The sequence below is a fragment of the Giraffa tippelskirchi genome, chromosome 2, assembly GCF_054371585.1.
Source record: "Giraffa tippelskirchi isolate mGirTip1 chromosome 2, T2T-mGirTip1v1.2.pri, whole genome shotgun sequence".
NCBI classification, from domain to species: Eukaryota; Metazoa; Chordata; class Mammalia; order Artiodactyla; family Giraffidae; genus Giraffa; species Giraffa tippelskirchi.
The window spans coordinates 32,150,229-32,165,473 of NC_137276.1; the positions used below are offsets into that span (position 1 = coordinate 32,150,229).

A 15,245-nucleotide genomic window follows, 5' to 3' on the forward strand; every position below is an offset into this window, starting at 1 on the left:
CCTGTCTCCTGTACAATGTCACGAACCTCTGTCCATAGTTCATCAGGTACTCTGTCTATCCAATTTAGTCCGTTAAATCTATTTTGTACTTCCACTGTATAATCATAAGGGATTCGATTAGGTCATACCTGAATGGTCTAGTGGTTTTCCCTACTTTCTTCAATTTAAGTCTGAATTTGGCAATAAGGAGTTCATGATCTGAGCCACAGTCAGCTCCTGGTCTTGTTTTTGCTGACTGTATAGAGCTTCTCCATCTTTGGCTGCAGAGAATATAATCAATCTAACTTCAGTGTTGACCATCTGGTGATGTCCATGTGTAGAGTCTTCTCTTGTGTTGTTGGAAGAGGGTGTTTGCTATGACCAATGCATTCTCTTGGCAAAACTCTATTAGCCTTTGCCCTCCTTCATTCTGTACTCCAAGGCCAAATTTGCCTGTTACTTCCTGTGTTTCTTGACTTCCTACTTTTGCGTTCCAGTCCCCTATAATGAAAAGGACATCTTTTTGGGTGTTAGTTCTAAAAGATCTTGTAGGTCTTCATAGAACCGTTCAACTTCAGCTTAAGCATTACTGGTCAGGGCATAGACTTGGATTACTGTGATATTGAATGGTTTGCCTTAGAAACGAACAGAGATCATTCTGTCGTTTTTGAGGTTGCATCCAAGTACTGCATTTTGGACTCTTTGGCTTGGTACAAGTTCTAATTATTCCATTTTTTCAAACATTGTCTAGTTTGGTCTTCCTTTCTGTAGATCCCTCGTTTGGCTCCTCATCCTTGGGATTTTGATTCTTATTTGCTATTTATCTTTGTTTCCAGGCTAGTGTGAGCACTCTTTGAGCCTCTGTTGATTCTAAAGGAGACAAAGACTGTCTTTTCTTTCTTTCTTTCTTTTTTTTTGGAATTTGGTTTGGTCTTAGAACTTTTATCTTTAGATTTGAGTCAGAACTGTTGTCTTTGTGGGCACCTGCTTCACCGCTTTGGCTCAGTAGGTTCTTCCCTGAGCTTTTCCCTGGATGAAAAATGGTTGATTGTTCTGTGCGCTGTATATTCTGAGAGGTCCTGCTTTACCCCAGATTGTTCATCTTGTGCTTTTCTGTCTTTCTGTTCTCAGGTTCCTTGGGTGGACCGTTTATCTCTTAATCCTCAGATTCTATGTCGTTTCATTCTGTGTACTTTGTATTTTTTCCCCTAAAATTATTCCTAACTACTTGAAGTTCTGTCTTCTACTATTGTAAGTCCATCTGACCCAGTCTGGTTTTCTCTCTTCTCAGTAGGAGTCACCACATCTTTTCTTGGAAATTATGATATATATACATATATATATATATACACACACACGTATATATATATAGTTAAGGCCAATCCCCATTTTATGTGAATTGGCCTTTTGTTGCTTTCCTATGAACTGTAAAATACCTCAGACCCTCAGATTTTCATTTAAACCCATCTACTTTTGATTACTTTTGATTCCCTTTCTGAGTATCCCTTCAGCTCATAGTATCTTTTTGGGGCAATGGTTTTTATGTTTCTTAAAATTTTAAAATTATATGTTTATTTTTGGCTGTGCTGGATCTTCATTGCTTTGTGTGGGTTTTTCTCTAGTTGTGGTAAGTGGGGACTACTTTTCGTTGAGGTACGCTGGCTTCTCATTGTGATGGCTTCTCTCATTGCAGAGCACAGGATCAAGGGCGCTCGGGCTTCGCTAGTGGTGGCACACAGGCTCAGTAGTTGCAGCTGCCAGGCCCTAGAGCGCAGGGTCAGTAGTCATGGCACTCTGGCTTAGTTGTTCCGTAGCACGTAGAATCTTCCCTGTTGCCTGCATTGGCAGTTGGATTCTTAACCACCAGGCCATCAGGGAAGTCCTTTTTTTTTTAATGAAGTTATAAAATAGGTGATGTGGGCTGTCATATTCTTGTTTGGAGGAAGTCTCCTTTGGCTCTCTTCTGTAGTTTACCAAGGGAAAAATTAAACTTTAGATAACATAATGTCTTTGTCATGAGATTCTTTTTTTTGAAAACTTCATTAAGAAGTTTTTCAAATATAGAGAAAAGTTGAAAGATTGAAATAAAATTCTCAGATTCAACGAATGTCACCATTTGGCATATTTGCTTTGTCTCTCTATGTTCATGCTTTTTTTTTTTTGGCTGAACCACTGACATGGTATTTTGTCCTTTAAAACTTAAGCATGACTATATCCCTCTACTCTTCTGTCTATTCATTGTATTAATTTTTGAGCGTTTGATATTGAAACTCCAACTGAGAATCTTAATTTATCTAAACCCCCAAATAATTGTAATATATAGTAGAACTATATGTAACTTTGCTCTGTTTTTCAAGTATATAAATGTATTATCATTTTTTCATAATTCAAAAAATAAAAAAAAAGAAAAAAGAAGTCAAATATTAATACAGAAGTACCAGTTAAGAAAAGGCATACATCTCCTAAGAATACGAATATTCTCCTAATATTCACAGTATCATTATCACATATAAGAGAATTTATAACAATTTCATATCAGCTAATATTCAATTCATATTCAAATTTCACCAGCTGTCCTAAGAATGTATTTCATAGTTCCTTTTTTTAAAAACATAAACTGATCAAGGCTTATGTTTTGGTTTATTATGTCACTTTTAATCTAGAGTAATCACTGCCCTTTTTCTTTATGTCATTGATTTGTTGAAGTATTCAGGCCTATTGCGTTGCAGAATATTCCATATTCTAAATTTGTCTTATTGTTTTCTCAGGGTTGTTTAGCTTGTTCCTTTATCTTTATCCCTTTCTCCGTGGCTCCTATAAACCTCAAGTTGGGTCTAGAGGCTTGATTAGATTCAGATTAAGCATTTTTGGCAAAAGATTCATAGGTGATATTTGTGTACAACATATTATATCATATTGCATCACATTAGGAGGCACAGAATGTCAGATTGCCTTAGCAATGCTAGTTTTGCTAATTGCTGCCACGTCTCTCAATTAGCAAGGTGCATTTTCCCCTTGGCAGTTAGTACGTCACCTGCAGGATGATCACCAAGTGTAATGGTTTTAGCATCCACTGATAGTCTTGCTGGCATCTGTAACTATATTGGGTATTACAAAATAGTGATTTTCTAATTCTATTATTTAATCTTTATTAGCTGACTTTCATCTTTGGACAAGAGCTTTTCTTCTCTCTCTCTTATTTTAAAAAAATTAATATTATTTTTTGGCCACAGCATGTGGCATGTGGGGTCTTAGTTCCCCAACCAGGGATTGAACCTGTGTCCCCTGCACTGGAAGTGCAGAGTCTTAACCACTGGACCTTCAGGGAAGTCCCCTCTTATTTTCTCTTTTTGAGTCTCTGTAGACTCATGGATTTTTAGTTATTCAAAGTGTTAGTCAATTTCAGTTGTTAATTTTGATATTCAAATTGTACTAGATTTGGCCCATAATAGCCCTTGCAAGCTGTTTCCTGCTGTGTCTTTTTGACAGGACTCCATTAGTCTTTGAGTGTTTCCATTCTGGCATAAATGTCTCCAGCTTACTTTGTACTTGCTCTGCCCTGGGCCTGAAATCAATTATTTTCTTCAGGGAGTCCTAGATTATTCCACTGACACTGGATATACCTACTTATTGTTTCTTGGGTGTCATTGCTTCTAGGCTCTTTGAAGGCAAGGAAGTAGATAAAAAATTTTTTAAAAAGGAAATCATTAGTTCATAGTAGTATTTCCAGTTCAGACTTAGCACTACAGAGCTTTCTTTTTCTTGACTTCGTTTACTTTATACTTATATAAATTTTTACATTGCAAATTCTAGATTTTAATAGCATTTATATATGTTATTTGTTTTATCCTGCAATATAACAAATTAGTTTCAAAATAATGCAACTATTACTACTAATAATAAACTTCTGTATATCTACTGATAGAAGTTTAAGATTTCCTTACAGTTCCTTTTCCCTTGAATATATCTCACTAGGCTATATACTGTATAGTCAGAATACAGTTTTTAAAAGTTGGTGAAATAATTCCTTTCTCTGTGCTTACGTTGTCAATTTGATATACAGATATGCTTATTTTGTTGTTGTTACTCAGTTTAGGGTTCACTTTTTTTCTTTTGGATTTATTTTTTTGAAACTATGGTATGTTTACATGGTTCAAAAGTCAAAACTTCTTAGAAAAGTATACTTAGAGAAATTTGAGTTCTTTTCCTAACCATTTTCATTATTTTCTGGTTTATTTTCTTAGTGTTTCTTTTTGTAAAAACATCACTGTATCAGTTCAGTTCAGTCGCTCAGTCGTGTCTGACTCTACTGTATATATGTGTGTATACTCTTGTTTCCTCTTTTTTCTCACTCAAGCACTTTACACACTGCTGTGTAACTTTTCCACTCAACAGCAGGTCCTGGAAAGACTCATATCAGTTCATAAAGTGTTTCTTCCCTCCCTCCCTTCTCTCCTTTTTAATTACTGCATAGCACTTCATTGTATGGATTATATTAATAAAAGCTTATTCAACCAACTTCCTAGTAATAGATATCTGGTTGTGTCTATTAATTTTATCCAAGTATGTTTCGTATTTTTGGAGTTATATCTTCAGGATAGGTTTTCAGAAGTGAAATTTCTGGTTTAAAGGATAAATGAAAATGTAATTTTTTTAGATACTGCCAGATTCTCTTCTGTAGTGGTTATATTATTTATTCTTCTACTAGTACTGTTTCAGGGTACTTATCAGAGGATTCTGAGTAGTATATCAGTAAGCTAAATTATTACTTTTCTGTTGTTACTCCACAGTAATTCTAAATGGTATTTTCTATACAGTGTTTCTAAAATGTGATTTAGGGACCACTTGAAATTTGTAAGGATTTGGGAGTAGTTTTTGTAAGTATAAACATGACTACAGATGTCTGTTTTGGTTCATTTGAAAAAAATTATATATACACACACATAGGTGCCATATATGATTTTTAAAACTATGGTCGTGTCTTCTCACAACGTTCCTGTTAGATTTCTTGAGCTATCTTTTTGGTGGCAAGAGAAGTGAAACTATGAAATAGGGCATTTTGAGGATCTTTCATTTTTCTAGAGTAATCTGCCAGTCAGATCATTTTAAGAATCACTGTCCTCATGATCTGCAAGAATTTTAGATACCGCTAACCGTTTGTTCTTGATTTTCATTTATGTCCTGCCCAGGCTCCTGCTTATATTCGGGAATGTGCCAGATTGCACTATGTGGGTTCCAGGACTCAAGCATCAAAGGTAAGAATAGAAAATTGCTCTTGGCCCAAACAAGGAGAGAGCTAATTAAGATTAGTGGAGATTTAAAACAAAGCACAGAATCAAAGTGAAGATGTAGGAAAATAAAATGTATAAGAAAAGTCTGTAAATAGCAAATGTCTTAAATATTTTTAGCTACAAAAGTATATTTTTAAATAAGACATTCTTTCAAGTTCATTGGTAAGGTAACACTGAAATGTTTAAAAGACTGAAAAGACTGTATGAGCTTAGAAAGAAAATGTGTGATGCTTATTAACAAGATTACATATGATTATTGAGCTTTAAAAGTGAGAAGTTAAAAAAATGTCACAAGCACTTCTTGATGATTTCTGTTTAGTCTGTCTTGAGTAGAAACTTTAAGCTGTCATCTTATGCTTTTGTTCCTGCTCCTGTTGGTTTCTACCTCTCATTCAGCAAATATTTGGTGTGACCAGGAAAACAGTATTTTATTTTAACTAGTTTAACTGGAGTGTGGTTTTTCTTAGAAGGTTGTTTTTATTTCCCTACTACTGCTGTGTAGTTATCACATATTGTCATGTGTGGAAAAGAGCACCAGCCAAGAACCAGTGAATCTGGTCTCCAAGATGGGTCTGTCACTTGAGTATCTAGATAACTTTAAACTTAACAACTTAACTTCAGTTTTTACTTCAGTGAAATGGTAATACTGATACTTTCCCTGCTTGACCCATAGGATAACAGTGAGAAATATGAGATTGAAAGATGCTCTGAATAGTGGACTATTATATAAATATATTTTTTGATGGCAGTATTCTAAATGAATTTAGGTTTTCTAGGCAGGTCATGGGAGTAGGCTATTGATACAGTCTTTAATTGTAGGTTTCTCTTTATCTGATGATAGTATTTAGGTTTTTCTTGTTCTTACATCTAAGATGTACCCCACATCTCACCCTCCCTTTTATTTTCTTCCAGGGTTGTGGGAATCTGGAAACAAAGCTGGCAAGATATATTAATTCACTTTTCTTTTAAATTTTCCATAGGATGATCTTGATCTGATAGCTTCATGTCATACCAGGTCCTTCCAACTGGCAAGATCTCAAAAATGGAACCGGGTAGATTCCTGCTCTCATCAGGAGGAGACCCAGCAGCGTACGGAAGAGGCACTAAGAGAATTGTACCAACACGTTCACAATATGCCAGAGTCGGCAAAGAAGAAACAGCTCATCAGACAGGTGCTGAAGGCAGGGAGATAGTGACAGGGCTTTAGGGATGTGATTTTTGCCTATAGAATCACTAGGGAATAGTATGAACAATTTCACTTAATTTTTATCTGTTACTGGCCCAAGCTTTGGTTTAGTCAAGAGAACAGACTTGTCTATGGAACCTCAGTGGTGATCTCTGTCTACTGCCCCACTAGGGAAAGAGGTGGAGGCTCTTGGATTTCTTGAGTAAACAGAAGGATCTAGTGTGGTTAGTTTTTCTAACTTGGTCATGTACGACATTTAAGCCAGTCTTTCTGAATTTTAGTCTTCTTATGGTAATTGTAAAGCCCATGTTCCATGTTTGTGAAGATTAGAGAAAATCTATGTAAAGTGGCTGGTATAGCAGGACAGAAGTGGTAGCTCTTACCAGTGAGTTGTTTGCAGTTAGAAAACATGAAATCAAGAGCCTAGTCTGATACTAAAAATAGAAATTCTAGTGGCTAAGTTTGTTTATTTTGGAGCTGTGGGAGCAAAATTAGGTCTTTTATTTGCCATCTTGAGACTCACAGTGTAAGTACTGATGACATGGTTAGTTTCTTTCTCAGGAAATTTATGTTGTCTCAACCCTTCTTGAATTTTAGCTAAACAGACAAGGTCAGCCTCCTGACTTCTTATTCAACTGAGACCTTTTTGAGGGATGAGTCTGTGTTTTTATTTTTATTTTTTATAGTTTGTCTCAAGCATGGGGGTCAGACAAAAACAAGTGCTCCAAAAATGTTGAACTGAGCTGTTCTTAACAGTTGACAAAGTCCTTTAAGAGAAATTTTTCTGTCACTCTCTTTGAAGTTACTTTGCGATCTAGCAAATTGTGCTGTGACTGGAATTTTATGGCTGAGTAATACTACAGATTTAAAGCAGTTTTGTGGTTTAATTCTTGGTAGACAATAAGCCAGTAATTCAGGTAGGACAAGTGTAAATGACTTCTCATCAAGAAGACAGAGGTCAAAGATAATAAAAAGGAAAAAACTAGCATTAGTTTTGCTCTTTATAGAAAACAGTAAATTATAGTGAAGGATTAAAAGAAAATAAATCACTCATCCTACCAGTGTTTACATATTGGATATTCTTTCAGTCTGTTTCCTATGGATATATTTTGACATAGTTATGATCATACCATATACTTTCGTTTCTCCCTTTTTCGTTAACTATTATAGCATGTGTTTTCTCATGCATGCTTGTAAACTCCTTGCCTACATTTAAAATATTTCCATTTATTTTTGGAAAAAACTATAATTTTACTATTCTCCATCGTTATAAAAATAATGAATACTCACTGCAGAAACATTGACGTCTCCAGAAGAGTGTCAAGAAGAAATTAAAAATCATCTATAATCTACTGGTCACATTTTGGAGTATTTCCTTCTTGTATTTCTTTCCATGAATATATATTTCATATTCTTTTTGCCTAATTGAGGTAAAAATATATATTCCATTTTTAAAATACCCTACCCTTTTCATATAACATTATATCAGAACATTTTCCATGTCATTAAAAGTCTATAAGCATTTTTAATGCTTGTATATTTCATGGTATATAACCTGATGTATATAGTTTGTCCTCTGCCAGACATATTGGGGAAATTAGGCATTTTTTTACTTTATACATTTTTGTTCATAAGTATTCTCTTTGCAGATTATTTCCTAGAAGTGGCATGACCAAAGGGTATGCATTCTCTGGGGGAAGCTGATACAGCTACTAGGTTTCTTTTAATATATAGGTCCCTTCTCTCCTCTTCCTGTTTTTTTCTCCCTAAAAATTGCTGAAGCTTGTTTGTTTGACTAAACTTTTAAATTTGAAATAATTTAGATTTGGAGAAAAATTGCAAAGATAGTACAGAATTCCCACATACCTTTCACTTAGTTCCTTCTAATGTTAACTAGTGTTCCTCCTTAGTTGTCAAAACTAAGAAGTTAACATTAGTACATTACTATTAACATTGCAGACTTTATTCGGATTTTACCAGTTTTAACACTAATATCCTTTTTCTGTTCTAGGGGCCAGTCCAGATACCACATTGCATTTAAACACACATACACACATCCTCCCGCTCTCTTTGCACTTCATTTGTGAAAGAAGGCAGATTGTTTGTCTCCCACAGTCAGGATTTTGCTGATTGCATTCCTGTGGTATTATTTAAGATGTTCCTTAGTCCTCTGTATTTGCTGTAAACTGGTAGTTAGATCTAATTCTAGAAGCTTGATCTGATTCCAATTTGATTGCTTTGGGGTATGTAGTATTTAACTTACCCTCAGGCTAATTTAATAAAATTTGACTTCTTGGTGGCATAATTTCTGCCTTGGTGATTTGCTTGCCAACCTACTAATCCATGTATGTACACATTCACTTATTCCTGGACGTCTCTGGGTATTTACATTTAGCTATTAATTGTCACAGAATGCTGTCTCTTGATGGGAGACTGTAACAAAGTGTTCTCTATGTTTGCTTCTAGTTTAACAAGCATTCTGGGACCCAGACACCGGGACACGAGCCTTCTACTCCCCCGGTGCAGAAAAGGGCTCGCTCACGGTCCTTCAGTGGCCTCATTAAGGTAAGCATGCTGTGCTATCATTTTCAATGTTGATCGTGAGAAAATTTAACAATCTGGCTCTTCTTAGGCATAAACAGTTTTGATTCATTCTTTGGTATTCTATAAAGGGTTCGCTTATAAAGAGAAAAGGATAGAATTTGGAAATGCTTTTAATTTTCAAAGCATTCTGCTGTGTTTCAAATCAGAGAAGGGACTCTGTGATTGGAGAAGTAAGGGGTAAGAAAAATAAACATCCTTTGCTGTCTTCTGGGGCTAAGGACAGAGTCCTCATTCCTGATTTACTGTGCAGGTTGCCAAAGTTACGGAGAAGTGAGAAAGTTGACAGACACTAGAAATAGATTTTCTAATGGCCTAGTGACTTTTAGATAAACCCCAAATTTTGATCAGTTGTTTTCTTTTCTTCGTCTAAAACTTCATTAAAAATCTTGTTTTTAAAACAAATGCAATATATACTTCTGTGCTGTTGCTGCCATGATTGTTTGTATATTCAATTTATTCCAGTCTTCATGGATGATCTGAACTTGTAACTAAGGGATATTGCCAGCAGGTGGCAGTAGATAGCTGATTATGGGGGTTCAAATTTCCAGGCATAAAGAAACCAAGGAAAGTCTGTCATTCTTCTTGGTCATAGAGATGATTGGTAACAAAAAAAGTAATAGTTAAATAAATGTTTCTCTGTGTTAGTCAAACAAATGTTCCTTTAACTGAAGTTAGATGGGTATAGTTTTCTCTTCATAAGTGAGCTCTTCTGCTGTTGGTTCTAGAAATATTGCTAATTGTTGCTTGAAAGGTAAGAATATAGTATTCTCTTGACATCTGCCCTCTTCTTTACTGAGAAAGAATTTAAAACTTTAGAATTATAAAAGAGCTTATAATTCTATCAGGAGAAAACATTTCAAAACAATAATTTAAACACAGTGTTAGCAAGTTTCGTAGGACAGAAGGGTTAAGTGTTTTCATTGTAAATGAGGAGACTTTCAAGCTAATAATAAATGTAGGTTTCTGCTTGACAGCAAAGGAATAGTGAAAGGTCTGTTAAAAAATTCAGTGAAAGCTTTATAGCTAGTCCTATGACTCCTGGCACCCCTATTCAGCTTACTATGAGGTGATATCTGACTTCTGAAAGGAAGATGGAGTGGCCTTATTTTTCCAGCATTTCTGTGTTTTAGCTATTTGATTTCTTTCCTGCTTTGATACCTATTTTTGGCTAGACTTTTTTGCTCCAAAATTCCTCTTACGTAAATAATTTATTGCATCAGAATATTCCTACTGATGTTTATATTGTAAAGTTTAATGTTCTAGTTTTGATATGTTCTTTTTTTGGAATTCAAATTTATTCTCTAAGGAGAAGAAAGAAAGGGTTTCTTCAAAGATGGTAGAATTGTCACTGTCAGCTGTTACAGTAGGTTACATCAGCTTCTAAGCTGCTCAGAGATGAAAGGGCTTTTAGCCTTACATTGAATGTCAGTATAGTCACATGACCCTTTTAAAAAGGCCCGTATCCTCTTGTGGTTATAATAGGAGCTCTTAGAGAATTTTTCCAAATTTTCCAATCCTGTGTGAGGAAGACATGACAGGGAAGCAAAATCTTAGAGTGGACCCTGTGTTAAGTGTCTCTTAGTAGGGAGGGGAGGAGGGACTCTTAAAAACTGCTAGAGACATGTCTTTAGGGAAAAAATTATGCTGGTAGGTAACTGGCATTTCTTTTATGGCCTCAGAAACATTGTAATTGGCCCATATTAGTTGGTTTAAATCAACTATAAAGTTTCTTTTAACATTTCAGTCCTTTAGATAGTTTAAAGAGGAATAGTGATCACCTAAAGAAAGGCAATGATCTTAGGTATTTTAGTAACATGCTTTGACCTCTTGTGTAAGATGCCTGTGGGACTTTATCAAAGAGCTGAGATTTTTTTTTTTAACTTAAGAAACTGTAGTTTTGAAGGCCAGTATAGATATATATAATACAGATATGGTAGCTGTTTATAATCAAATATTTTCTTTTCCTAAATCAGCGGAAGGTCCTGGCAAATCAGATGATGTCAGAAAAGAAAAACAATTACCCTTCTCCGGATTCTGTAGCCACTGGTGAATTGAAGAGAGCCAGCAAAGAAAATATGAACTTAGTAAGATACTGTTCTTTGTACTTTTTCTTTGTATGTGTTCATCTGTAGAAAAGAAGAAAATTAATATGCTGTCATTTGTTTTACTGTGTTTCTTTGGGCCATTCAGCCTTTTTTCTCAATCTTTTCATTTTATGCTGTTGTCTTCTTTCTGTAGGCTTTCATTGATTCATTCAATAAACACATTTCAAGTTCAGGGAGGACATAGCCAATTATAGGCAGAAATGGCAAATGCAGTGAAATAGCTCCACACACAAAGTGCTGGCGGGAGCAGTTCTTATTGGGAGACTCCACAGGGTGGGTAACATTTGAGCCAGGCCTGCTTGACCCTGCATTAGCCATGGAATCATCCTTCCAGGAAGGGTTACTTCATTAAGCCAGCAATAAAACAGTGAAGATTAATGAGATATGAATATGTTGGTAAAACTCTTCATATTGAAATTGAACAAGTAAATAATTCCTCTGTTAGCAAAATCTGTTTATAGGAATGACGTTAGGACATTTAAGCCACTCTAAAATTTTCTTGTTGCAGTTATTTTCTGGCTCTCCAGCTGTCATGATGACACCAACAAGACTGAAATGGCCTGAGGGGAAGAAAGAGGGGAAAAAAGGTACTAATTGTACTTATTCATGTCTTAGTGAATGTAGTTCCTTTCTGCATCTAGTCAGTCAGTAGCAGGTTTTGAATTGCCAGTGTGGTATGGTGGTAGCTGGAAGTGATGTAAAAATTACAAGGCTGGGTCCTTACCCTGGAGTTCATGTAGCAGATGGTTACTGAACATCTACTCAGAGCTGTCCCAGGTGCTGAGAGCAGAGCTGTGAACACAAACCCACAGGGTCCCTGAATTCTCAGACAGAGAGGACACATGGGAAAGATATTGTAAGAGTACTTGTTAAGCAAATTAAAAGCAAGTGTAAACTAACTTGTGAAACCAAGTACAGGAGTGCTGAGAAGATGCTTAGCAAACATGGAACAATTGTGTTCTTTTTCTGTGTAGACTTTAGCTTCGTTTATTCAATTAGGCTTTCCAAATAAAGAGCTCATGCTAGAGGACTCTGGAAATCAGATCATACAACCTGTTTTTAAGGATATTTAGGGTAAAAAGGATAATTTAGTTCCGAGACTGCTGGTTGCCCAAGGCTCAGCGGATGGAGGGCACTGACTGCTGCGCTTTTCTCTGAGGAAGCCACGTGGCTCACTGGAAAGGCCAGGGGATCTGTGGTTAGGACAACCACTCCCTCTCAGCCCACTTTCTCCTCCGAAAATGGATAATATTCATAGTTGTATCTACTTATTAGATTTCTAATGAGTCTCAATTAAAACAATGTTTTGAAAGCATATTGTGATTGTTAAAGTATTAACAGGCAGTAGTAATTGTTACTAAGGAAAACTAGGCAAGACTTGGTCTGGTTCTATAAGGCTTGCATGGCATATGAAGCAATTTCTGCTTTGATATGCTCATTTTACCATTGAAATACGAGCATACTTACTGTTTGAGACATAAGCAATAGCATGAGAACAAAAGCCCAGTCCTTACAGATGAATCTTTTTTTCTTTTCTGGGAAATTAGATTTCAGTATGGTCTTCTTACTGATCCTTCAATGAACGATCTGAACTCTCTTTTCTTTCCTTGTTGCCTCTCACTTGTAGACTCAGTTGACTGACTGAGGCAAGTTCAGGGTTTGGAGTATGTGTGTCTAAAGATTTCTACTTATATCATCCAAGTCCAAACCAAGCATAAATTATTTTTGAAGGATACATTTGTCTGTAGTAGTTACACCTTTTATTGCTTTCATTTTTGAAGATAATCAAGAAATACTGTCTATGTCGACAGCTCTACTTTTGGAAGAAAGAAATGCATTAAAAAATAAGCTAGTTTAGTATTTTACCAAGAAGTTTTAGAGCAGGGATTCTTCCGGTTTACTGTGGACTTCCTAAGGGCTCTAATAAAGTTCCTGGCATTATTAATGGAGTTTTATATGTAGGTGCATATGAATATCTTTCTGGAAGAGAGAATATATAGTTTTTATAAGATTCTCAAAAATGTTAGTGATTCAGAAAAGTGGAGGCCCACCGATAATGAATGACCTCCACTGGATTAGGCAGTGGTATTTTCACTTTACCTTCTCCCTGTTCACATCCTCTGTCTGGGAACACCTATGGGTGTCATGACTTCACACTATTCTCCTTCTCCTCCTTCCTCTTTAATTTTTTTCCATCTCTGCAGTGCTTTACTGTCGTCTGCCTCCCCTTCCCTCTCTTCATGTTTTTTCAGTGCTCTGTCTTAAGGCTCTGCCTGTCCCTGCCCTCCCCTCCATGCCTGTCCCCTTAGCAGTTTGGTCTACGTCTGCAGCTCAGTTCTGTTCTCTGTTTGATACCCTTTCCCCAGCCTGCAGCTCTAGATCTGAACTCAGTCTAGTCTCCGGGTCCACAGATCCAAGTGCCTGCCATCTCTTTCTTTTACACAATGAATACAGTACTAGATTTTTTTTTTTGGTGTTGATTTTATTAAAGGAACAATTTTTTTTCGAAGAAGTTAATGCAATTTTATTATCATCATCAATAATGTATTCCCAAAGACATGTATTTAGCCTGGAGTTTCTCAGGTGGCACTATTGACATTTTAAGTCAGATAATTCTTTGTTGTGGGGAGCTGTCCTGTGCATTGTGTGAGAGTTCGTAGCATTCCTGGTCTCTACCCACTGGATGCCAGTACCCTTCTCCAGTTGTAACAACCCGTGTCTGCCCCCTGACATTGCCAAATATCCCCTTCAGGGGAGGGGACAGAATCACTCTGGATGAGAACTGCTGATTTAGCACCTGTGTATTAATGGGCATTATTTTCAGCAGTCAGAATCCTAGCCATTGTTCAAAGCCCAGCCTAAACTCTACCTCCACTGTGAAATCTTCTTTGGCTAACTCAGATGTACTTTTTCCTTTGAACTCTTATTGACATTGCTAAAATGTTGACATTTAATGTGATTTATCTTAGTTATTTACTTCGTATGTTTTGTCTTACTTCTTTAGCTAGTTTCTCTTCTGGAAGACAAAGGGCAAACAAGATATTTGTGATCCCCCACCCATTCTCTTCTGCACAGTAATGACTGCCTTGCATCCAGTAAGCATTTAGTAAACATCTGCTGGTGAGAGATGTAGTGGTGGTAAGAATATGAGCTTTGAGTTCAGTCAGACTTGGTTTTAGTCCACAGCCTTAATAGCTATATATCTTAGGGCAAGTTCATTTGTATAGGCGTCAGATTCTTTACCTATAAAATGGCAAGAACATTACTTCATGCACAGTTTTTTATGAGAGTAAATGAGACAATGTACATAAAGAATTCAGCAACACCTGGCACAAAATATGCACTCAGTAAAGGTAGTGTTATTGCCATTAAGATGATTTAATAAACTGAAATTAGGGCAAGAGAACAAAATGATGCTTACTTGGTAGAGAGTAAACAATTCTCAATTAGACTCTCTAACCCGCAGTTCAGTTCAGTTCAGTCACTCAGTCGTGTCCGACTCTTTGCGACCCCGTGGACTGCAGCACGCCAGGCCTCCCTGTCCATCACCAACTCCCGGAGTTTACTCAAACTCACGTCCATTGAGTCAGTAATGCCATCCAACCATCTCATCTTCTGTCGTCCCCTTCTCCTCCCGCCTTCAATCTTTCCCAGCATCAGGGTCTTTTCCAGTGACTCAGTTCTTCGCATCAGGTGGCCAAAGGATTGGAGTTTCAGCTTCAGCATCAGTCCTTCCAATGAATATTCAGGACTGAATTCCTTTAGGATGGACTGGTTGGATCTCCTTGCAGTCCAAGGGACTCTCAAGAGTCTTCTCCAACTCCACAGTTCAAAAGCATCAATTCTTTGGCGCTCAGCTTTCTTTATAGTCCAACTCTCACATCCATACATGACTACTGGAAAAACCATAGCCTTGACTAGATGGACCTTTGTTGGCAAAGTAATGTCTCTGCTTTTTAATATGCTGTCTAGGTTGGTCATAACTTTTCTTCCAAGGAGCAAGCGTCTTTTAATTTCATGGCTGCAGTCACCATCTGCGGTGATTTTAGAGCCCAAAAAGATAAAGTCTGTCACTGTTTC

General features: G+C 36.6%; 1 protein-coding gene across 11 annotated transcripts in view; it reads left to right on the forward strand.

Moving 5' to 3' along the window:
- ARHGAP19 (Rho GTPase activating protein 19) overlaps positions 1–15,245 on the forward strand; it is an 82,434-nt gene that overhangs the window by 61,084 nt on the left and 6,105 nt on the right. For all 11 annotated transcript variants that reach the window (XM_081550504.1, XM_081550525.1, XM_081550551.1 and 8 more), the window contains 5 exons: positions 5,169–5,234; positions 6,251–6,442; positions 8,923–9,021; positions 11,034–11,144; positions 11,674–11,752. In XM_081550504.1, coding sequence (XP_081406630.1) covers positions 5,169–5,234; positions 6,251–6,442; positions 8,923–9,021; positions 11,034–11,144; positions 11,674–11,752 — 547 coding nt within the window. The remainder of the gene's footprint in view (positions 1–5,168; positions 5,235–6,250; positions 6,443–8,922; positions 9,022–11,033; positions 11,145–11,673; positions 11,753–15,245) is intronic.